Source organism: Cibotium barometz, chromosome 54 (assembly GCF_041138505.1).
Source record: "Cibotium barometz isolate CiBa-2024 chromosome 54, ASM4113850v1, whole genome shotgun sequence".
In the NCBI taxonomy this organism is placed as follows: Eukaryota; Viridiplantae; Streptophyta; class Polypodiopsida; order Cyatheales; family Cibotiaceae; genus Cibotium; species Cibotium barometz.
The window spans coordinates 860356-884216 of NC_141099.1; the positions used below are offsets into that span (position 1 = coordinate 860356).

General features: G+C 50.7%; 1 protein-coding gene across 2 annotated transcripts in view; it reads left to right on the top strand.

Moving 5' to 3' along the window:
- The first annotated feature begins 243 nt into the window (after positions 1 to 243).
- LOC147607760 (V-type proton ATPase subunit H-like) overlaps positions 244 to 23861 on the top strand; it is a 28265-nt gene continuing 4647 nt past the window's right edge. Inside the window, exons 1-3 of one of the 2 annotated variants that reach the window (XM_086789866.1) lie at positions 244 to 326; positions 431 to 556; positions 756 to 1448. In XM_086789866.1, the coding sequence (XP_086645992.1) occupies positions 306 to 326; positions 431 to 556; positions 756 to 830 (222 nt within the window). In that variant the 5' untranslated portion in view covers positions 244 to 305 and the 3' untranslated portion in view covers positions 831 to 1448. Of the gene's footprint in view, positions 327 to 430; positions 557 to 755; positions 1449 to 23861 lie in introns of those variants that run through there. The other variant, XR_015264592.1, reaches the window with a different exon arrangement.

The following is a 23861-nucleotide window of genomic DNA, read 5'->3' on the forward strand; positions in this document are numbered from 1 at the left end:
AAACGTAACTTTTTTAATTTTATTGTGCTTTGCTTCATTCTGGATAGAGAGACACATTGACTTTTTTGGTAATTTTAATCCATAGGATTTTTTTTACATTTAAAAAAATCTATGGACGATAAATTTTAAAAACCCTTGTATTGGATGAGTTCTGGGTTAAAAAAAAATCCTACATAGAGGAAGAAATCAAGAAGTACATAAAAACATTAATAAAATAAATTCCTTTAACCAAATATATATATATTGCGCGTTTACGATCGTGACAGAGAGAGAGAGTCTTGGTTTGTACAGAACGACATTAAGCGATGGAACTCTCTCGAGAGGAGGTGCGTACCAACGCCCCTCTCCCTCTGTCTCTGTTTCTGTCTCTCTGTCTGTCTCTCTCTCAATCTATCTGTTCTGGCGTGAAACTGCGGGAGACACACCCTAGGTGCTGGAGCGGGTGATACCGTGGGAGACGTACACGGCGACCAAACTGATCAGTGGGACCGGCTTGCAGTTCCTACGGAGGTACGACCGCAGACAGCAGGACGCCAAGGCTGCCCTTCTCGACGAGGTGAACATCTTACACTTGATAGCTACATTGCGCACAGCTAGGTCTCAGCGTTTTTGTTTTTGAAATTTTCGAATAGTATGAATGCAATTCACACATTCGAAGAACCTATCAGAAAATAATATCAACACCAAACAATCTCTAAATAAACCTAGCTCCATTTAGGTATGAAACAATATCACTCAAGACGGTCCTATTTCAGGTTGCCAAGCGCAACACTACAGACGTGAAGACGTGCAGAGCAAACGGAAATTGCTGTAGTCTAGAGAGTAGCTAGACAAGGAAGATGGTTTGAAAATGCATGAAATCTGTGGCCTAGGTGACAAGCTGGACCTCAAACATGGCGAGAAGAGGAGTATTGTTTCTATGTTCTGGCACTTTCCCCAACAACTTTAGGACATACTTCTTTCATTATGCGGATTAGGAAGTAGTATTCTGATGCAATACCTTACAATACCTGCCAAACTTTTGGTGCCAATGTGAAAGCATGATACCTTGGAGACAAAGTTATTCATTATCAACATAATCATGAAGGCAAGAAAGAAAAGAGGGAGCATCACCTATACACTTGGCAGAGATTTTGTGCCCTCATTGTAGATTTTATTCAAGGCCAGCCTCTAGGCTTGGCAGTCAACTCAATGGGAGTATAGAGTAGCTAGATGGCGCTAATTACTTGAGACCATGGTGGAGCATTTGGAGGCTTGATGGGATTCGATGTATTTGTACTCATATATTTGTGACTTGAAAGGGTGACTTTATACAGCACAGATTTTGCATGTGGTGGCCAACAATAGTCCTTGTGAATATGAGTACATTCTTGATACTTATGCAGCCCCAATTCCTAGACAGCAAATTGATTGCTTGATTGCTTCAATTACACAAATCACAGCTTCACGAAGGCAATTTGTCACTATTCACCTCCCAGCCACGACCGGTCCTTGTATGATTATCTTCTATTGTGAAGCCATTTTTTGGTAATTCCACGTTATACTTCTAATCTTGTGTCAGACTTAGTCTCCCTTGCCCAATGCTTGAATGTCTCTTCACATTGATGACCTCACCTACTAGTGTAGTCCTCTAAACTCTATTTACACACCCACTTCTAGTGGAATGCCATCAATACAAGGCATGCAATGGTTCCTTTGTTTACGTCACATTAGGAAATCACCTTTCTCCCAAGTTGAGCTTTCCTTTGATCTATCTCCTCCATTTTCCAAATATCTAAGTAAATACGTTGAGTACATTTACATCATTATAAATGGCCTAAAACATGTAGCTGAGGGAAACTCTAATATCGGTATATACCCTTCCCAATTAGTATGTGAGTTATTTACATAAACACGGAGCATATCCTCAATGATATCATTGACCCTTCCTCCCCTTCTGCTTGAGAATGTTAAATGGTGCCTCATGTGCAATCTTGTATCCATCCTTTGAAAAGATAGCCATTCAGAAGTTACTGTCCAATTTACGATTTTGATCACTAACAACATTAGGTGGCAGCCCATAACCTTTAAACAAGTTTTACAAATAGTGGAGCTAATTTGAGAGTCTTTTCGCATCCTCCATGGTTGGAATGAAACGAGTGATTTTTGTTGGCATTCTACCTTTGTCACTTTCACTTAACAGCACAACCCTGGGCATTCTTATTCTACCTTTGTCACTTCAATGGTTGTAGTAGTGCACCTACTTGAAGACATTCTACCTTTGTCACTTTCACTTAATAGCACAACCCTGGGCATTCTTATTCATACTTGGCCAAAAGAATGCTCTTCAGAAGTTCAAAAGTTTTTTGTATTCTTGGGTGTCTAGTGCTCCGATTATCTTGACATCAAAAAAGAATATGGAACCTAGTGTTATGGCTCGGGGATGCATACTTTGTAGCCAATCTTGGGGTTCTTGGACACCCACTGTAACATGCGGAAGCTTGCAGATAGGATTATACATCAGATAATGAATATTCAGCACCTTGGTTCCTGACAATTGCACAATATAGTGGAAGTATGAGTGCAAGAGAGAGGGGGAGAGAGAGAGAGGAGAATAACAACAAAGACACATTACACCCAATTGGGTCCCAAATATCCTTTGCAGGGCCCCCACCAAGGATGGTGTATTTGCTTTATTGAATGATGAGAAAAAGACTCAAATCTGTATATCTTCCCTTGGTTGTAAACCTTCAGCTTGAAGATGATCTGGTTCTTGACCTTCAAGTTCACCTTTGCGTTATGCTCCCTTTGGCTGTCCTGGTTGAAGAAGGTTTACAACATTGTGTGAATTATGAGATGCTTTGACCTTTACTAAGCCCATGCTTAATAAGTCAATTAAAGTGCTGGTTGGTGGGTTCTAGAGGGGTCGGCGTGTTTATTTGTTGTCACGTGCACCCTGCACTGGGGTACACAGTGACACACTGGCATGATCATCAGTGCAACATTTTGTATAGAAGTAGTACCTTTTTATAGGAATATTTGTCGTATGTTGTGACCTCATTGTGAGCCCTCAGTCCAGGGATAGTTAAGTTGTCATACACCGTGACCCCATTGTGACTCCTCAATTTAAGGACAGTCAGGCACGAGCTACGTAGGCCAGTCTTCGAGCTATAGAGGTCAATCGAGAGTCAATTCTCTTAACCCACTTGGAGAATTCATCCAATAGAGCATGTAGTAGTCAACCTTAGCAATAGGGATGCATTAAATAGCATAAGCATTGCATGCTTTTGGGCCAGCTAAAGGGCAGGCCCTTGGCTTCATCAGCCTGTCCACAGCCCTGGACAGCGGTATGGGCCAGCTGATAGACCTCTGGACCAGTCTTACCCCCGTCGGCCAGCATATATAGCAGGCCGACATCATATATGGTAATCAATCGGCCATGGAAAATATACCCAGGCCAGCATGAAAAATATACCCAGGCCTCCACTATGTCAAGAGAGAAATCACATCAAGAAGAATGCCAGCAGGAAGTTATGGAGGCACAAAGCTTCCAACGTGACACACCCAGAAAGTACGCTTCCGCCAGCACAGAAGAGCTCCTGAGAATAATGATGGAGCAAATAAAGAGAAGCCCAAAGAAGGCATCTCAAATTTGGCACATATGTTCTTCACTATGGAGGAACAAAGAAGAAAAGACGAAGATAGACGTGAAGAAGGAAGAAGAAAAGCAGAAGAACAAAAAGAACAGAGACATGCGGAGGAACAACGAGAGATAAGGAAGCCACACGCAAATATGAGGAAGACCAGTGCCATCGAGAAGCCGCCGACCGAGAGTTTAGCAAAGACCTGACCGGGAGGCCATGCAAATCCAGTATTAGCAGACGATGGCATAGATTCTGGCATCCCTCCCCAAGACGGCTCTAAATACCTCGTCCTCCACCGCCCCTACCACCATCGTCATACGAATCTCTCCAAATTTTAATAAGTATGATGGTAAGTGTGATCATGCTGCTATTATTCAGTTTATTCATCAATTTGAAACACATTTTCCTTCAGCTAAAGTTACAAATCCACGAGATAAAGTCCATGTGGCAACACCCCAACTCACTGGGGAAGTTGTTACTTGGTGGCAGCATTGGTCACAACTTTACACAGACCCCATCACAGGCCAATTTCAATTTGATTGGACTACGTTTGTGGCTGACCTCAAAGCCCGTTTTCTTCCACCACAGCACATGACTAATCTTGAGGACGAGTTTTACAAACTCACTCAGGGTGGTTCCCTTGTTTTGACCTATTCAACAAGGTCATTACAATGGTCCAACAGTTGGGCATGTCGGAAGAAGATAAGCTCAAGCAGTTTATTTGAGGTTTAGACACTAACATTAGGTACCCAATTAGGAATTTTGAGCGTTATGCATGGGCACTGACCCTCGCTCAGAATCAGGAACTGATGTAAAATGGAGGTAAGCCCAAGCAGGTGTAGTCTACTCCTAAGCCCCAACAACAGTCATCTACCTAGGGTAAGGGGGCTCAGAATAGCAAAGACCAAAAGGAGAAAAAGAAAAATTCTTAGGGTCAATTAGGCAATAGGAAGAATCCAGAAGACTCCCGAGGAAAAAGCTAAGGAGGGCATCACTAGAGGTTATCTCCAGCCAGATGAACAGACACGGTACTGGATAGAAAAATGTTTCTTTTGTCACACTGTGGGACACGGGAAGAAAGATTGCACTAAGTTGCAGGCTTGAAAGTCTACTAAAGCATCCACTTCTAAGTAGCAACTATAGCAGCTCCATCCACACCTTTGCCATTAGCCTCAAATGCCGTCTAGCTTTTGCCCGCTTTGAATTCAGTGCCACCAGTGGCATTTGATCATAAGTAGGAGGGTGAGTTTGAGGGACAGTTAAAGGCTCTTATCTATGCCTATGGCAGTGCAAGGGGACAACAATTCATTGTCCTCTTTGACATGGGTAGTTCTGAGGATGCCATCTCTCCGCAGTTGGCAAACAAGATGAGCTGTACCTTGGTTCCTTATCATCTAGATGCAAACGGGTTTACCCTTGGTCTTTGTACACACATTTCTCATAAAGCTCAGCAGTTTGAGTTTCAGGTTTAGAGGGCAACATTCTAGCAAGATGTCATTCTCTCCTCTTTTAGGGTGTGATTTGATCCTTTGGATCCAGTGGTTTAGAGAGTATGCACCCATTCCTGATTGGAGGTAGGATGTTGGAAATATTGTTCATCCCGAGATGGACTCCCTGCATGCTTGTATCTGGCCCATTTATGAGGCCTTGCAACTTGAAGAATATGGGAGTGCAATCAACAACCCGATCCACAAGTTGCTTGGTAAATTGTCTCCCTGTGTTGATTCCTTCAAAGATCATATTTACTTTCGCTAGCCTCTTTCATCTTTTGAAGAAGTTGTGAGTTATCTACATGATGACAAGTGTTTGATGAGAGGCAAAGGAAACTCAGAATCTGCTTTTGCTGCCCAAGATAAGGGCAAGAACAAAGGAGGATGAGGAGGCAGCAACAACAACAACAACAACAACAACAACAACAACAAAGCTGCCCAAGGAAAGGGCAAGAAGGATACTACAGAGGCCAAAGGTAACAAAACCTTGGAATGTTCTTTTTGTGGCAGATCTGGCCATACGAAGGAACGGTGTTTTGCTCAATGTGACAGTTCTCGAGCAGCCAAAGCCAAAGATAACTCTTAGGATTTTGATAAGAACAAAGGCAAGGAAAAGGTGAAGGACGAGGGCAATGCCAAAGTGGCATATATGGCAGTTACAGATTCTCCCCGTACCTCTACACATGATACTTTCCTCGTGATATAACTTCTTCCACAGAGGTTGAGTGGGTCAGTGATAGCGGTGCTTCCGCCCATATGATCAAACATTCACATATTTTGGAGGATTACCAGCAGCTTTCTTTCGGTTCGCATTGGAGATGACTCTTCCTTACCCGTTCTAGGTATTGGTAATGCTTCTCTTGGTTCCTCTGCTACTCTCCATGAAGTTTTACTTGTGCCTCGGCTTTCAAAGAACTTGTTTTCAGTTCACATGGCTGCTCGGAAGGGACTTGGAGTTTATTTTGATGACGAGGTTGTGTGAAAATATACCCAACATGGTATTTTTACCCAGCCCAAAAGGGTTTTTTTTCCTGAAATTTCTTTGTCTCGCTGCTGGCCGACTGCTTTGCCTGGCCGACCAGCAGCCCATAAACATATATATAAACGCTGCATAATTCAGCAGAACAACAACAAAATGTTGGACAAAAACTGCTGCTGCCGGCACTTCATCACCATTATCAAGTTGAGTTCTTTGCTGCTGCCGGCGCCTGCTCCACAACATATATTATTCATTGATTTGTTGCTGTTGCCGGCACTTCTACTGGTTCAGCCCGATCTTCACCATCATCTTCTCTGAACAGCAGCATAGCTCCTTGTTCCTGTAGCAGCCATCGTTTTCTTCCCTCTTTGCATCTGCAGCACAGTTGACTTGCCTCTCTGCTACAGCACTTCATTGGGTCAGCATACCTTTCTGCTACAGCATATCTAGGGACAGCAGCCCTCTGCAACAACATATCTTGGGACAGCAGCCCTCTCTGCCCATCTCCACTCACATCGGGACGGCAGCCCCCTCTGCTCATTCGACACCAACCATGCTTCAGCTCTAACCTCGTATTTGCTTGTTCGACGGTCTTCTATTTGGAGTCTCTTCACATTAGAGGGCCTCTTGTACTGGATCTCATTCGTCATTATACATACGCTCACTCATCTATTTCATGCTATGTTGATTTGCTCTGATCTCTCGTAAATCTGGTCCTTTCGTCCCTTTGCCCTCACATGGTATCATATCGTGAGCAAAGGGATTGAAGACCTTGAGAGCACACAGCATGGATCGTCTACCCATGATTCCAGAGGACCAACTTTTCTTACCAGATGTTGATTCTCCTTATTCAGATGTAGACCACACGGAGGATGGGACTTCTTACTCATTGGAGAGCCCCGTTCGAGGTCTTTCTTTGGGAGACGGCCAGCCCGTTTACACCTACTCACCCTCTACACCCTTGGCATCTTGTTGTTCTTCCGTGAGCTTATTAGACTTCACTTCCAAAGGGGGATACATGCCTACAGCCAGTGTGCCAGTACTAGACCGAAGTATCCATTCTCATTTGGAGAGCCCTGTTGCTTAGTCTAGTCGACAGCTTGGACTTTGGTATGGGACTTTTTCTCAGGGAGGACAGGTACCACCATGGTCGTTCAGAGATTCACTGCCATCCATCAACTTTGCCGGAGACCGTGTCAGGTTCGTATGTACCTTTTAGAACTTATGTTCCTAATTCTACCTGGGTGTCTTCTTCTGCAGCACAGGTTCAACATATGGTACCATCAACTATCCTCGATCCTTGTAATTATATGAACCCGAATAGAGGAGGGTCTAGGAGCACAGTTCGCTCCCAGATTACTGGTGTTCAAGGAGGTAACATTGTTTTCTCTTCTAGTTCACCTTCTGCTCCTGCTCCTAATGTGTTTTGGAATATTGCACAACCTCAAGCACAAAACCCTCCTACCCAACCCATGGCTCTTCTTGCTGGTGTTGGCATGCAGCCATTATTGGTAGCACCCCCATAGAGTCTTGCATATGGGTTTTACCCAACACAGGGATCTCTCAGCACTATGCCTCCTGGCACTATGTTGCCACCTAGCATTTCGGGGTATCAAGTATTTTACCAACCCATCTTAGGTACTACTCATTTTCCTGCTTATGTGCCTACTCAAGGATTAGTGCCTCAGCCAGGTATTCCACCTATGCCGATTGTCCAACCTTATATTCCATCTTATGGAGTACCCTCGCGAGGTCCGACACCTGTGCCGAGTATTAGTGGATATTTTGGAGTTCCTTATAACCCTCTACAATCTGGATATGGGTACCAGCCATCCTGGACCTCCCCACCTCCTTCCTTTCACGTCTCTATGTTTAGAAATGTTTTCACAAAAAAGACTCGTTTTAATGGGCCTAATTACACCACTTGGGCTAATCTTTTTTTTTTTTTTTCCGGGAAAAAGATCCTTCTATTAGTTAATGAGAAAACGCCATAAGGCTACAAAGCTCACCTCGCAAGGAGGGATAAAACACAGTGAACTCCTGAGCTCCACCCCCGTGGCTGGCCGCTCTCTGGGGGGGGCTACCTAGTAGTACATATGGAAGGTGAGAAAAGCCAGACTGGAGGCCTGTAGTGCCAAGTGACATCCTCGCCCCTCGCGGTGAGGAAAGGGCCAGGGTGCCAAGTGCGGAGGAAAGCCTTGCGGCGCCCTCTCATGCGATCCGAGTCACCCTGGAGTTTCCCCCAGTGTCCTCTCAAGGTGTGAATGATGTCCACCCAGAGGGCCTGTATGACCTCCGCCGGTGGAGTCGCCTGGCGGTCAATGGCCTCCCTGCATCGGGCTCTCCATATGTGCCAAGCCGTCATGCTGCTGATCATCTCCCATCTGTGCCCGACCCCCTCCTGAGGGGCTGCCGATGAGAAGTCTGGCGTCGGAACCACCGCCATCGCCCTGTCAGAGACCTGGATGGTCGCGCTGCCAGGGACGTCCTCATATTCAAGGGCCGGGCCGCTGTCCGTGGCCCAAGCCACCGCACCCCACGTCACCAGCATCTCACCTGGTGAGCCTGCAAAAACCATCCTGAGAGCCCGCTGCCAGACATGCTGAGCCTGTGGGCAATCCCATAAGCAGTGCCGCTGCGACTCCTGTGCATGGCCGCACCGAGGGCAGGACGCTGGGTGTCTGCCAAAAGCTAGCCATGCCCCCACAGCCAGTCCTCTATGCGCTGTGAGCCAGAGAAAAAGCGTCACCTTCCGGGGCCGGAAGCTGGCCCAAAGGCGCTGCCAGAAGTCCCTAAGAAAGGCAGGGGAGAGCCCCTGTCGCCGCCAATGCTCGGCCGCCGCCGGGGTGCTCGCTATCCTGTGCCTCTGAATCCGCCGCCCCAGCCTCGCTGTGTACTGAAAAAAGGGGATGCCTGGGCTGGTAGGGGCCAAGTAGGGATCTCGCCAAAACCACTCACCTGGATCCCACTGAAGGCGAATAAGAGGCCTGCTGTCCCAAGCCCATAATCTCCAAGAACAGTCCTCCCCTATCGAGGCCGGTGAGGGGTCTACATGCCACTGTCTCTGATGAAAGCCGACCACCCGCACCCTCTGAAGAATACAACCCTGGAGCCCATCCAAATCTAGTCGTGTCCTCTGAAGCTGGCCACCCTCTCCCACCTCGAAAGTGAGTGGGGCGACTCTCTCCGCTGTGCCGCAGACCGCTAGAAGGATCTCATGCCGAGTAAAGACACCCATCCACTGTCGAGGTGGAGGGTCCTGTACTGGGGTCCGCCACTCCCGGGGGATGGCCGCCTCAATGTCCTGTCTCATCAACTCTCTGCCCCTCATCCCACTGAGTCTCCTCTCCTGAGCCTCTAGAGGCAGCTGCTGAAAACATATCCAGTCGTCTAGGGACTGGGCTGGGCCGGAGCTCAAAGGGCCCCACGACACGTGAGACCGCGATCCAACCATATGGCCACTGGGAAGTCGAATCAAGGGGTTCCAGATCAATGGCTGCCTCAGGCGCTCCTCATCGGTGCCCGGAGGAGTCTGGAAGAGTGACGGCCTCAGATGCGACCAGGCCCTCAGAAGGCTAGCTGCAAAACGCTCCTCGAAGCCAAGGCCCACTCCTCTGGATCGCTGCTCTGTAAAGATCCACCTAATGCTGGGGGTCCAGGGGCCGCTAAGAGAAGGGGTGCGGCTGAGCATCCTGGAAACAAGAAACTCCTTCCACGGCTCAGCGCCTGGCAGGAGGCCACGAACTACCAACTTGCCAAGCAATGCTCGGCTTTGGCAAATAGGATCAACAATGCCCAGGCCGCCTCTCTCCCTCGGCTGAGTAATCACCGCCCATGCCACCTTGGCCCTGGCGGGCCGCCCGTCGCCACCGGACCAAAGAAAGTTCCTGATGAGCCGCTGCACCTGGCCAATGCATGCCCGAGAGAAGGCCCAGCAGGAAGTGATGTACCACATAGTAGCAAGCAGAACCTGGTTGGCCACAACTACTCGGCCAGCCAGAGATAAACGAGCGGTACTCCAATACAGAAGCTTCTTCCGAATGCTCAGAAGAAGGGGGGCTATCTGCTGCTCCGGAGATATGTCAATGCCCACATAACATCCCAAATAACGCACTGTAGTGCCAGGGGGCAGCCACTGAAAACCGTCAACTGGCCTCCAAGTCGGGGGGGGCATAGAGCTGACCCACAACCCACACGACTTGTGCCAGTTGATCAAAGCGCCCGAAGCTCTGCAAAACCTGTCCATGGCTAAGGCGAAGCGGCGGAGGTTCTCCTCACCTCCCTGAAGATAGACAGCAGTGTCATCCGCAAACTCCGAGTCTAGGAGCTCCTCCGAGGTACGGATGGGAAGCTGGAGGCCCCGCAAACCTGTATCCTGTGCCGCCAAAAAAGTGCTCATGGCCTCCGCCACAAAAAGAAAAAGAAAGGGCGCTAAGGGACACCCCTGCCGCACCGAGCGCGAGAGCTGGAACCTCTCTCCGCGCACGCCCTGTATCAGCACCTGGCTATGAGCCGATGAGTAGAGTGCAGAGACCCCACGGATCCACTGAGGGGGGAAGCCCATCCTCTCCATAGTGCCTTCCAAGAAGCCAGTCCACTCGATCATATGCCTTCTCGAAGTCGAGAAGGAGCACTGCCAGATCCTCCTGTCGAAATCTAGCCAGAGCCGTAGCCTCCCAGAAGGAGAAAATGTTATCCAGAATGCTCCTATCCTGGATGAAGCCAGTCTGCGTGGAGTGGATGATGTCCGGAAGGTGAGGCTGAAGCCGCCTGCTGCTGATCGCCTTAGCTAGGACCTTGTAGGCCGTGCCTAGCAAGGTGATCGGTCTCCACTGTCTAATCTCCAGTCTGTCTCCTCCCTCTTTGGGGATCAAGTGGATCAAACCCTCAGCCATGCTGTCCGGCATGACTCCTGACTCCATAATCTCCTGGAATGCCAATCTGAAGCCCCTGTGTAAGAGGCCCCAGTACCTCTGGAAGAAAGCCACCGAAAGACCGTCCTCTCCTGGGCATTTGCCCCGAGGTAATGCCTGAAGAGCCTCCTCCAGTTCCGTATCCGAGAAGGGAGAGAGAAGGGAGTGCTGTAAATGGGCCGGCACAACCGGTCTCGTGAAGCTCCAGACTGCCTCCCGAGCCTCTCTCACCCTGTCATCTGCTGGCTCAGCAGAGAGAAGGTCCCTGTAAAAATCTGTGGCTATAGCCCGAACCCTGGGGGGATCCACCACAACCTGGCCATCAGCCTGCCGGAGACGCCTGAGACCCTCTCGTCTGAAGCGAGGCCCTGTCGCCTCAAAGAAATCTCGAGTCACTCTGTCCCCAGCCTGTGTCCAAAAAGAAGCCCGAGAATGGAATCGGAACTCCACCCTCCTCTCCTCGATGGATCTGATCTCCGTGCGAGCTGACTCCATCTGCTCTGAGATCCAAGGGCTCGTAGGATCCCTCTCCTGGAGTCTCTGGAGGGACGCTAGACTCCTCCGTAGGCTCCTCTCCTGCTCTCTGAAAGCCTCCAGCCGGTCCAAGGCAGCCTGTCTGAGCATCTGGCTAATCTCCTGCAAGCCACTGGCAAGGTCGCTGGCTGCCGATCCTCTCCTGAACTGCAGCTCCTGCCAGACCTGCTCAACTCTGATCGCAATCTCGGGCTCCTCTATGAGACAATCTGGAATCCGGACGCTCTGGCCCTGCTCTCCTCTCGTGGGGTCCTCGATCTGGAGAAGCACCGGATAGTGATCTGAAAACGAGGAGCCTGCAAGTATGCCCACTGTGCCACCTCTATCACAGGCCCACTCATCAATGTAAAACCTGTCGATGCGGGATAGATTAACCCCTGTGGCCCGTCTATCCGAGCGCGAGAAAGATAGGCTCCCCTGCAACCTGCCAAACTCCGGGAGAGTCCACGGATCCTGGCCTCTCACCTGAAGCACTAGTTCCTCCCAGGCAGCTAGCTCCGGCCCATGAATGGTCTCTTGGCTGCCCCCCATCCTGTCCTCTGCATCCTCCAGCATGTTGCAATCCCCTCCGAGGCACCAATGGTCTGCCAAGGGGAGGGACTGCCTAATGGTGCTCCAGAACTCGGCTCTCCCGGTCGCCCCATTAGGGGCGTAGAAGTTGAGGAAGCCAATGCGGTCTTCCCCAACCCGAAGGATGATCCACTGCGCACGACCCTGGACCAGAATGCCAGAGTCCACAACTTCAGATAGAAGCTGCTCGCTGACTGAGATGCATACTCCACCCTGGTTCCCCTGGGAGCCATATGCCGGTGACCAAAAAGTGTGACTCCTGCCTGGCAAGATCTTCCCGCAGGTGCGGGTACGCCCGGCAGAAAGGTGGTGCTCCTGGATGAAAAGGATATCGATGGGTCCTCCAACGAGAGCCCTCTGGATCTCCTGTCGAAGTCTGCCCCGGCCAATGTAGCAGCGATGTCCACCGAGACCCTGGATGTTCCATGAGAGGATCCTCATGGATGAGCTATGGCAAGTGAAGCAGCCTCCACTGGCTCACCCCTCTCAGCCGGCCCGGATGATCTGCCCTCCACTCTGTGAGTCTTGGGCGCCGGCTTGGAGGGAGAATAATCACTGTCTGTCCGGGTGCGGAGTCTCTCCAAAAAGAGGGTGACCTGTCTCTGTGTCCAGCCCCACTCCGCCTTCGCCCTGTCCAGGGCATAGGCGTGAGACCAATCCTCTGCATATATGTATCTAAAGGTAGGCTGCACCCTCGGGGCGGCATGGAGGAGAATCAGAAGCACCGCCTCAACTGAGGTGTGGACCGGATCCGCCCGCCAGTCTCCTATACCAAACAGGCTCATGCGGGCTGAGTGTAATCGAGTCTGCAATAGGTCCGTGAGCCCCAAGTCACTGAAGTGGTGAGAAAACTCCAGTATCTGATCACGCAAAACTTCCTCTACAGAGTTACAATCCCATGCTGTGTCTGGGGCAACACTGAGAGGAAAGGAGAAAGCCACCATGCTGCTCACCACAGAGGGAGAACGAGAGGGATGGCACACCACGCAAACTCGCAAGGGCGCGACCAGTGTCTCGAACGGGCCAGCATCCAGCTGGAGGCACCTGAAAAAACCGTAATCCACTGGTAGCCCCATCACTCGCGGGGGCCCCCCAGGGGAGGCTGGAGAGAACTCTGTGGGGCGGGCGAGGCGAGGATCGCCATCTCCACCGGCCCGGAGTGGCGGTGGAACAGCCGCTGGACTGAGCTCTGGCCTACCCAGCTGCGCTGCCCCGGGGCAGTGGGTGGTCTGGCGAAGTATCCTGGAGAGGCCGAGGGAGGGATGGGGGCTCGTGGCGAGGAGGGGGGAGAGCGAGGAGAGGATGGAGAGGCATCTGCCAGAGGATAGGTGTCAGGGGGGGCCGCCGGGGGAGGCGGGAGAGGGGGGGCTGGGGGGGGAGAAGGAAGGGTGGAAGGAGTGCTCTCCGGGTGAGGGGAAGGGGAGCCGGGGGTCGAAGAGTGCGGCCCAGGATCCTCAGGAATCTGCTCCAAGGAGGGTGGGGGGCCCCCCGCGGGGGGAGGCGGGAGCGGGGTCTCCACGTGGGAGGCTCCACCAGCGGCCTCAACGGGCACTGAGTCTGAATCCTCGTCCATCGGGGTGGGACCTGCTGGCCGCCTATCCCTGACAGGAGCATAAGTGCGGATAGGTGCCTGTACGCCAGCCGGAGTCGCCTGTCCGCCAGCCTGTGCTGCCTGCTGGCGTCTGCGACGACGGTCCCTGCGGGCCGGGCGTTTCCGCCGGCGAACCTCCTGCCATCCGCCAGCCTCCTGGGATTGCGCGGCATCCTCCGCTGGGGCCTGCTCGTCAGATGATGGCGCCTGCTGTGACGAGCCAGGGATGTCCGGTCTCTGAAGTGGATGGCCACCCCTCGGGTCTCCAGCAGGGGGTCCGGAGGCGGCATAACGTGAAGGATGAGCCCCCTTGCGGGGACATGCGCGTGCGAGATGGCCCATCTCCCGACATATGTAACACTGGCCGGGGAGGCCCGAATACTCCACGCGCTGTATCATATGTCCTCCAGAAAGACAAGGGAGAAGGATCGTCTTCGGGAGGGACTCCGGTGACGGAACCACAACCCGAATGGCCGGGAGTCCTGCTGCCCGAGCAATCACTGAACCCGCTGTCTGAGGCGTCTCCACCACCTGCCCGAACGCCTTGCCAATGGATGACAAGAGGGGCAAGTACTCCCTACGGAGTCCAGGAAAACAGATAGTGACGGGGAAACCTGTCGCGCCTGCTAGCGGGTCAGAAGCGGGGTCGAAACCATGAGTCCATCGCACTAGGAACGCCCGGGAAGAGCGGAGGGCAATGGGGCTCCGAGCCAGCACCATCTGAGCTGCCTGTGGGGACTCGAAATCCACCTGATAGTAGCCACGTCCCAAAAAATCCACGCTGACGATCTTGGCGGGCACGCCAACAAGGCTGCCTTGCAGAAGGTCGCGAAGCTCTCTCCGCATCGGACGGCTACCCACTATCTTGCAGACCAAGGAGGAGGCCTCAAGAGCGGAAACTGTGGAAACAAACAACTGAAGATCTTCAGCTGTGAACTCCAGACGGAGACCGGAATCGGCAGGGTTAGTCGGAGCGGCTTCCATGGAGTCCTCCAGAGGGAAAAAGCCAGAAACCGGGGTCACCAACGGGAGGGACACAGCCCTGCGAGGAAAAAGAGAAGCGGAGGGCTACAGGATAGCGGGGACGGGGCGCGGGGGGGGGGGGGGGGGGGGGGGGGGGAGCTGAGGCGGGGAGGAGTTAACGGTGGGCGGAGGGGCGGGACTGAAGGGAGGAGAAAGAGGGCGGAGGGGGGAAAGGTGGCGGGGGAGAGAAGAGAGGGGGAGGCGAAGGATGTTAGAGAGGCGGAGGAAAAAGGAAATGGGGAAGGAAGTAAACGGCGGGGGGAGAGGCGGGGAATGCAGCGAGGAGGGAGGCGAAGGAAGAGAAGGCGGGGGGGGAAGAAAGCGGAGAAGAGGAGGGAGGCGGGGGAGTGGAGGCGGGGGGGTGAACGCGAGGCAGAAGGCGGAGGGGAGGTGGCGTAGAGGGGCGCGATGAAGAAGGCGGGGGAGAGGGCGGAGGAGACCGCGGAGGGCTGGCGGGGGGGGAAAGTGAGGCGCGATGGCGAGAAGCAGCGGGGGGGGGGGGGGGGACCGCGGAGGGCTGGCGGGGGGGGAAAGTGAGGCGCGATGGCGAGAAGCAGCGGGGGGGGGGGGGGGGGGGGGGGGGGGGGAGAGCGGAGCTCGCAGGCGAGTCAAATCAGTGAGCTTTAGTTCAGATGTGACTTGGGCTAATCTTATGGAACAAGTTTTCACTTCCCAAGGTTCTTGGAACCTGGTGAAGGGATTTCAACCAAAACCCCACCCCTCTCTAGTACCTCCTGAAGTCATCCGCTATTGGGAGGCTAGGAATGCCATTGCCATTGTGGAGCTCATGCAAGGCCTTGTGCCGGAGTTTCATTCACAACTCCAGAAGTTCCCCTATGACTTTGACAGATGGGCACACCTTGTTGAGAGAGATGCAGCACATGATCGCATGCGTTGCATTGATCTCGAGCATCAAATCCAAATTTTCTCTATCAAAGAGGGGGATGACTTGAATATCAAGGTTGTTGAATACCGACAGCTTACCGTGGAGTACGCCACCACTGGCTTCGCCAAGTCTTAGGAAGACCAAGTTATCACTTTACTGAACAAGTTGCCACCTAGTTTCTTTACTTTTGTCACATAGACCATTAGTTTAGAACCTATGCCTAACCTATATGAGTGTGAGTGCCAACTCCTGCACTTCGCTCGGTCGCATAACCAGTTTTATCCCAAGAAGTCTTCCTCTTCCTCCTCTACTCAAGAGGGGGCTCTTGTGTCCAATACCATCTCTACTCAAAAAGGGCAGCAAGGGAAGGGGAACAACAACTTAGGTAATCACGGTGAACCTCAAGGCAACAATACTGATCCAAAAAACCCTGCCTCAACACCCACTCCGTACTGGCAGAACATTCCCAAAAAGAATAAATTCTGCACTCATTGCCAAATGCCTGGACATGTTGATGGTGAGTGTGGCATTAAAGCCAAGGAAAATAGAGGTAACAACCCCAACACTACTAACTCGAATCGCCAAAACAACCAAGGTGGTAGCAATGCCCCAAATTGGTGGTCAAGAGGGGGTAATAATCCAACACCTACTCTGCAAGGTTCCCCACCAAGGAATGAACAACAAGGCAATGGTACGAATTGGCTTATATCCTCTCAGTGGCGATCCACTGGTCAAGTCGCTCAAGGTCCCCCCCCGCCCCCGACAGTTTTCTTTGCCACCTCGAAAGAGATATATGATAGGTTATCTCACATCGCTCGCATGAGCTTGGTCGCTAGACACCTGCAGGTGGGGCTGTGACCGGTACCGCTGCAATACGATGGTGGGAGATCTGAAGGGCAAGACCTCCCCCATCCTCCTCGTAGGTCCTGACCACTCTAGTCTCGGTGGCCCAAGCGACAGTACCCCAAGTGATAATCCGGGTCGATGCCCTATCCATAGTGAAGATGCGGAGAATCCACTGCCAAATCTGTTGAGCCTTCGGGCAATCCCAAAGGCAATGTCGCTAAGACTCCTGGGGGTGGCCGCACCTTGGACAAGCTGCTGACCGACCTCCGACTGCCAGCCAAGTACCAACCGCCAGACTCCTGTGTGCCATCAGCCAAAGGAAGAGAGTGATCTTCCTTGGCCGAAAGCTGTCCCAAAGCCTCTTCCAGAATTCTGAAAGGAAGCACTGTGATGGGCCCTGAGACTGTCAGTGTGTTGCTGCTACTGGTGTGCCATCTATCTCCGGTATTTGGATCCTGCGTCCAAGCCGTGCTATATATGCAAAGAAACGGGCATCCAGAGGCTCCACCCGATTTGTGGGATCATGCCAAGTCCACTCTCCAGGGTCCCACTACAACCGTGTGAGAGGTCAGCACTCCCAAATCCATAACCGCCAAAATTTCTCCCTGGCCACCTTGGCCAATGCTGTATCTATGTGCCATGCCCGTGCCCGAAAACCAATCACCCTCACCCTCTCCAAGGTGCAGCCTTTGAAATCCTCCAAAGGGTGCTGTGATCCCTCTAATCTGCCATGTAATCCAATAGAAAAAGTGAGAAGACCACTATCCTCTTCTGCTCCATGGACCGCCACGAGGATATCGTGTCTGGTGAACATGCCTAGCCACACTGGGGGTGTTGGGTCTGGAGTAGGAGTGTGCCACTCTGGAAGAATAGCTGAGTCAATGTCGATGCGGAGCCTGTCGCTACACCGGATCCCTGTCAGGCCTCTCTCTCGCTCCTCCTGAGGTAACTGCCTTTGTGCAATCCAATCTTCAAGAGACCTGGCTGGTCCCATTCTCAAAGCGCCCGAGGATATGTGCGGTCGAGCCCTTACCATGTGGCCACTGGGTAAACGAACTAGGGGTTCCAGATCAAAGGTTGCCGAAGTTGCTGCTCTGAGGCCACTGGAACAATTTGTCTGAGGGCTGGCCTGAGATTCTCCTAAGCATAAAGTATACTGGTTAGGAGTCTGTCCGCATAGGCAGGACTAAAACCACGGGCTCGCATCTCTGTGAAGATGCATCTAGTACTTTGCGGCCATGGGCCTCCAAGGCTCGGAGTGCGGGCTGAAATCCGGGCCAAGAAGAAATCCTGCCAAGGCTCACCACTGGCAATTAGGAGTCGTCTGACAACCAACTTGCCCAACACGGCATGGCTCTGTATAGCGGGATCGATGAGGCCAAGCCCCCCTTTGCTATGTGGCTGAACGATCAGTCTCCATGCCACCTTGGTCTTGGTTGGCCTCCCATCACTTCCGCACAAGAAGTTCCAGATCAAACGCTATACCTGACCAATACATGCCCAAGGAAAGGCCCAGCACGAAGGGATGTACCACATGGTGGCAAGTAGTACATGGTTCGCCGCCACACCTCTGCCTGCTAGGGATAGCCTCACCAAGCTCCAGTATAAAAGCTTCTTTCGAATACTCAAAAGAAGTGGAGCGAGGTGCTGCTCGGGAGAGAGATCAATGCCAACCTAGCAACCAAGGTCACCGCGAAACGTTTCACTACTACTAAAACGAAACAATGCTGAAACGATTTATTTTGGAACAAAACGTTTCAACACCAGGTAAGTGGGGAGTGAAACGTTGGACCGAAATGATCATATACATAAAATGTGACGGTACTAGCCAATAGTTATAAGATGATATTAGCATATTTATCATCAGTAAACAAAGAAGACATACAAAAGAGAAGAGAAAAGAACAAATAGGATGAAAGAAGGAAAGAGAACGAATTATAAAAGATAAAAAGCACACAAAATCACAATCTTTTTTCTCGCATGAAACGATATGGTTTCAATGTGCACATGAAACATTTCAACACCGAAACGTGAAACGAGTTCCAAAGCCCCCGAAACGAGTTTCATGGTGACCATGCTGGCAATTGAGGCAGCAGCGAACTAGAGTGCCCCTCGGGGATCCAGTCTAGGAGTAGCACAATGAGGTCCTGTTGCCGCATCATGGCCGAAGCCATTGCCTCCCAAAAGGTAAAGATGTCCAGAATGCTCCGATCTTAAACAAAAGGAGTCTGAGTGTCGTGGATCAAGTCTAGGAGAGAAGGTTGAAGTCGCCTATTGATATGGCCTTGGCCAAAATCTTGTAGGCCGTCCCTAGAAGGGTGATGGGTCTCCACTGTCGGATCTCCAATCTATCACCACCCTCCTTGGGAATCAAATGTATCAAGTCCTCTGTAAGCCTCTATCAAGTCCTGCCTCCATGGGTCCTCTAGGGATAGAATAACAGGGGCATGATCTGAAGATGAAGTGCCTTCCAGAATACCAACCATGCCTCCACGCTGCAAGCCCACTCGCTGACATAAAACCTGTCCAACCAAGAGAGGTTGGGGCCAGTGCTCCACCTATCCGATCGAGAGAAGCTATGACTCCCAAGGCTACGCCCAAACTCTGGAAGATGCCAAGGGTCTTGTCCCCTAAGAATCTGTATCATCTCCTCGTAGGCAGAGTACTCTACTCTTGAGACTGTGGTTGCGCCTCCTCCAAGTCGGTGCTCCAAACGATAGCTCTACCTGCAGCAGCATTCAAGGCATAAGTGTTGAAGAAGCCAACGCTATCCTCACCAATCAGAATGGTAATCCACTGAGCACGTCCTGGAACTATGACTCATGATCCTGTCACAGACGACAGAAGCTGCTCACTGACAGAGAGACGCTCCTCCCTGCGTCCCTAAAGGGCTAAAGGATGGAGACCAAAAAGTATGACTCTTGCCTGGTAGAATCTTCCCCAAGTGGCAGGTGCGCCCGTAAGGTGATGCTTCTAGAGGAAAAGAATGTCAATAGGTCCCCCCACCATAGCTTGTTGAAGCTCTCGTCTAAGTATGCCCCTCGTCCTTGAAAGCACTGAGGCTCCCCTAAACCCTGAATGTTCCATGAGATAATCCTCATATCAATCTTTGTGTGAGGCGGGACTATCGGAATTGCCCTCCACTCAAAGAGTCTTGGGCGCGGGTTTAGACGGGGAATAGTCACAATATGTCAAAATATGGGAGCAAGTAGCAGGAGGGAGGAACCGGATTACAAGATCACATACCTTGTGTAGTGTTGTCTTGTCCTACATGCTCTCTTGCAGATTGTTGCTACCTTGTGTTGGTGGAACAATAGAGAGCAGATGGTAGGGAACATGGGCACTTGAGAGGTTAGTGTGGGTTGCGAGTCTAACCACTTGTTTGCAATACTGTATTAATATGCATTGGTATGGAAATCTGGTCAAAAATGCCCATGACACCATGTACTTGATTCTCCCAAGATCAATATACTTTATTTGAGGGAGGGGTCGGCCGTTCCGGCTCATTGTGTGTCTCTTGTCAATTCAGCAATTTACTTCTTGTATTTTGAGCAAGTGTCCATCAAATATTAGTGTATTTAAGTGTATTGATTAGCATTGTATTCAACCAAGTTTCAAGGCCCCTTGACTACTTCTCTTCACTTGGGTACTCTTACTTTCCTTAATAACGTCATTTACGTACTCTACATATGTTTAGATTCCATCATTCACATGTTCTCTGTCTAAAAATACACTATTTATTTATTCTCTCTCTAAAAATATGCATAATCACTACCCTATATCCAAACAAGTTTAGGGCATCGACAACTATACTTAGTAAGTATTTGTTCAAGGCTCTAATTATTAGAAGCAACTTCCCAGCCTGGCAGACTAAGATCAGGTTATGAGAGATGGGATTTGAAGCATTGTCAAAGGTATTGAGGAAAAACGAGAGGGAGCAGCCACATGTCCCGAAGTGAAAGCATGGAATGACCGAAATGATAGAGCTTTGGTACATATTGGTCTCGGTCTCACCGACAATCTCATACACCACCACGACTTTGATAAATCTGTAAAACAGGTATGAGGTAAGATGAGAATTTGTTTGAAAACAAGATAAATAACTCCAAGGTCTTTCTCAAGGAGAAGTAGTATACTTTAAGAATGAACACTCTCCAAGAGCATCTGAGTACAATAGGATCACTTCTGCAACTCACATCATTGAATACAAAATTTGATGAGGATGATTAAAACGCAGTTCTCTTCTCTAGCGTGAAAGAGATAGACATTTTCAAGTGTTGTCTCCACTCCAAGTGTCTCATGAGTTGATATACGATAGCATAGTGGCAATCCTCATTGATGAGGACAGATGGCTTCAAGACCACAATGCCACTAGTCTTGACTTGGAGAAAAGTTTTTTCACCAAAGAGAAGAACAAAAACAAAGGGAGAACTTTCAAATGCACCTTGTACAAGAAATTGGGTCATATTGAGGACAGATGCTTCAAGCGTCTAGTTAAAGAGCAAGAAAAGAATCATGCCAACCTTGTTGCTGCTAAAGAAGAAGATGAGTTTAAAGATACTCCAGAGAAGTCGGAAGTCTCTACTTCAGTATTTGACAAAGCCTACACTGCAATGGCTAATCTCTCTCAGATAGATATAGATTGGGCTTTTGAATTTATGTGTGAGTCAATAAGGGTTCTCTGCTCAGGTTGTCCCCCGAAATTTGATTGTACTTGTGTATTTGTACCGCCTTATGTTATAAAAGGTTTCACTATTCTAGATAACCTGTTTTGAGTCAAGGGGGAGTAGTCTAGAATGGGTGAGGAATTTTATGAGTTGTCAAGCCCCATATTAAACCTGTCGTGAGAGTATAGGTGTTGGCACACTCTGAACTTTTGTATCATGTGTTGCAGTCAAGGGCCCAAATCATCATAAATATGAAAGCCACTTCACAAGACACCACCTTGACTCCAAAGGGGAATTTGTTGGGTATTTCGGAGTCTGTGTGTATCCATCATATATGCCTATGTGTGAACATCCCTCATATGTATGTGTGTGAACACTCACTTATATGAGTGAGTATATATGTGTGGGAACAACCACTTATAGCCACTAGAGTGTTTGTGTGTGTAAGCAATGATGTTATTAGTTTAGCCAAGTGTCACTGCCCCATGAGTAGAGTGTTGACTCTTGAGAAAGATAAGGCATGAAAAACCACTTTGTCTACATTCATACCAACGTTTGTCTTCCAGCAGAAGTAGAGAGACCACCTAGCTCCCCGAACCTTGACCTGCGCCCCTCCGCCTCTGTGGCTGCTTCGCCCCCTCCTTCCTCCGCCCCCCTTCCTTCCTCCATCGCTGCGCCCCTCCGCCTCTGTGCCTGCTTCGCCCCCATCCACACTCCGCCTCCCATTTTTCCTCCATCGCCATTCGCCCCTGCCTCTACCCGCCCTTCTTCGCCTCATCCTTCCCCATTGTTCGCCCCTGCCTCTGCCCGCCCTTCTTCGCCCTCCATTTTGCGCTGTTTCGCCTCCGCTCCTTCCTCCGCCTCTTCCCTCTGCACAGCCCTGTTGTGCTGCCCTTCCCCCACCCTTCTTCGCCTTTGCGTCCAGCCATCTCCCCCTTGCTTCCCTTTCCTTTTTGCTTTTCCCTTTTCCACCCTCCCTTCCTTTCCTCCGCCTCCTTGCCTACCTCTTCCCCTTGGTTCGGATTGCTCCTCATCCGGGTTCAAGTTGGCCTTTTTCTCGATTAGCATCATGGCTAATCACTCTCCCTCGGCCAGGCGAACCATTGTTTTTTCTGAAGCCGAGCTTGCGGTCCTCTACGCCGAAATAGAGAAAGACTCCAAAACGACCCTCATTGCCAGAATCTTTGGATCTCACCCGTCCCGTCTCCAGGCTCGGGATTGGGTCCTAGCGGCTGTGCCCTCTGACCTCACTCTACACTTTCAAGATGTCAGGTTGCTTGGTAGAGGTTTCTTCCAAGTGGATTTTGATTCTTAGGACGTAGCCTCAGAGGTTTTGAAGGGCAGCCCTTTGCCATTGGGCCCAAGGAAAATATTCTTTCTTCCCTACTCCAGCTATTTTGACCCTGTTGAGGAAGACCGGAACCGTTTCCCGATTACTCTCAGATTCCCAGGTCTTCCTCGCGCATATTGGCCTATGTTAGAGGCCATCGGGTCTGCCTTTGGGCTGGTTCTTCAAGTGCCCCCACTTCACGCCTTGCCGACATCTTCTGCCCAAGTGGTCACTGCCTCGGCGGATGCTGTCCCCAGGGTCATGGTTCTTGCCCGTGACATTGAGCTCTTTGAGGAATATGTTTTGCTTCCGGGCCCTTGTGGCCCTTTGAAGCAACGTATGGAGATTGCAGGTAAAACCGATCAGTGCCGGGTTTGTCACCAACAGGGTCACTTTGCTCGAGATTGTCCTCGGGCTCGAGGTCGCAGGAGGCCTTGTAAGCGTGCTTCTCAGGCGGTACCTCCCTTGGTTCCTTCCCGTCCTTCAGTCCGCCAGGTGTGGCGAGCTGTCTCTCACGCCCGCCCCCCTGGTGCAATTGATGGGAAGGCCTCCTCGGATCATGTACAGATAGATGATGTTTCTGGTCAAAGGGATGTGTCAGCTGATGCATCTTTGCAGAGAGATGATATCTCACATTAGGATGATTTTGTTGAGTCCTCTCTACTTGGAGGGGGCGATATGCAGGATGTTCAGCACAATGGGGATCATGTATTGCAGGATTTTTAGCATGATGCCATTGCCCTTGATGCCCCACAGGGCGAACAGGTTTCTCATACATATGCAGGTACTGTGCAGGGCCTCGGACAAGGGCATGTCAGTGGACTTTGCCCCGTGGATTTTCCCGTCCTCCAGCATTATGAGAGGCGTCCTCAGGCTGCCCATCGTCTTCTTAGATCGGGGGTCAAACCCTCTTCTCTTCCATGAGAATCGTCTCATGGAATGTTCAGGGCCTTGGAGGGCTTCCCACCCGTGGTAGGAAGCGCCTTCTGAAGGACCAGCTTCACCCTGTTGTTACAGGAGGGTCTATGGATGTGCTTTTGTTGCAGGAACACAAATTGGATAGATCTCAGTGTGGCAAAATTGGTAAGATGCTTTTTGGCCACACCTTCTGGTCCTCGACAGTTGGGACTAGAGGGGGTGTTTGTATTTCAGTGGCAGCATCTATTATACCTCATGTTATTGGGCACGGTGTCATCATCCCTGCTAGAGCGCAGTGGATCTTGATCATGCATGAGGGTCAGAAATTGGGAATCTTGAATATCTATGCACCTAACGTGAGAGGTGACAGGGTGGCCTTTTGGACACCATTACAAATGTCATTCCCTAGGTTGATCATTGGATAGTGGGAGGAGATTTTAATATGGTTGAGCAACCTTCTGACAAGAAGGTTGGACGCGAAGGGGGTTTAC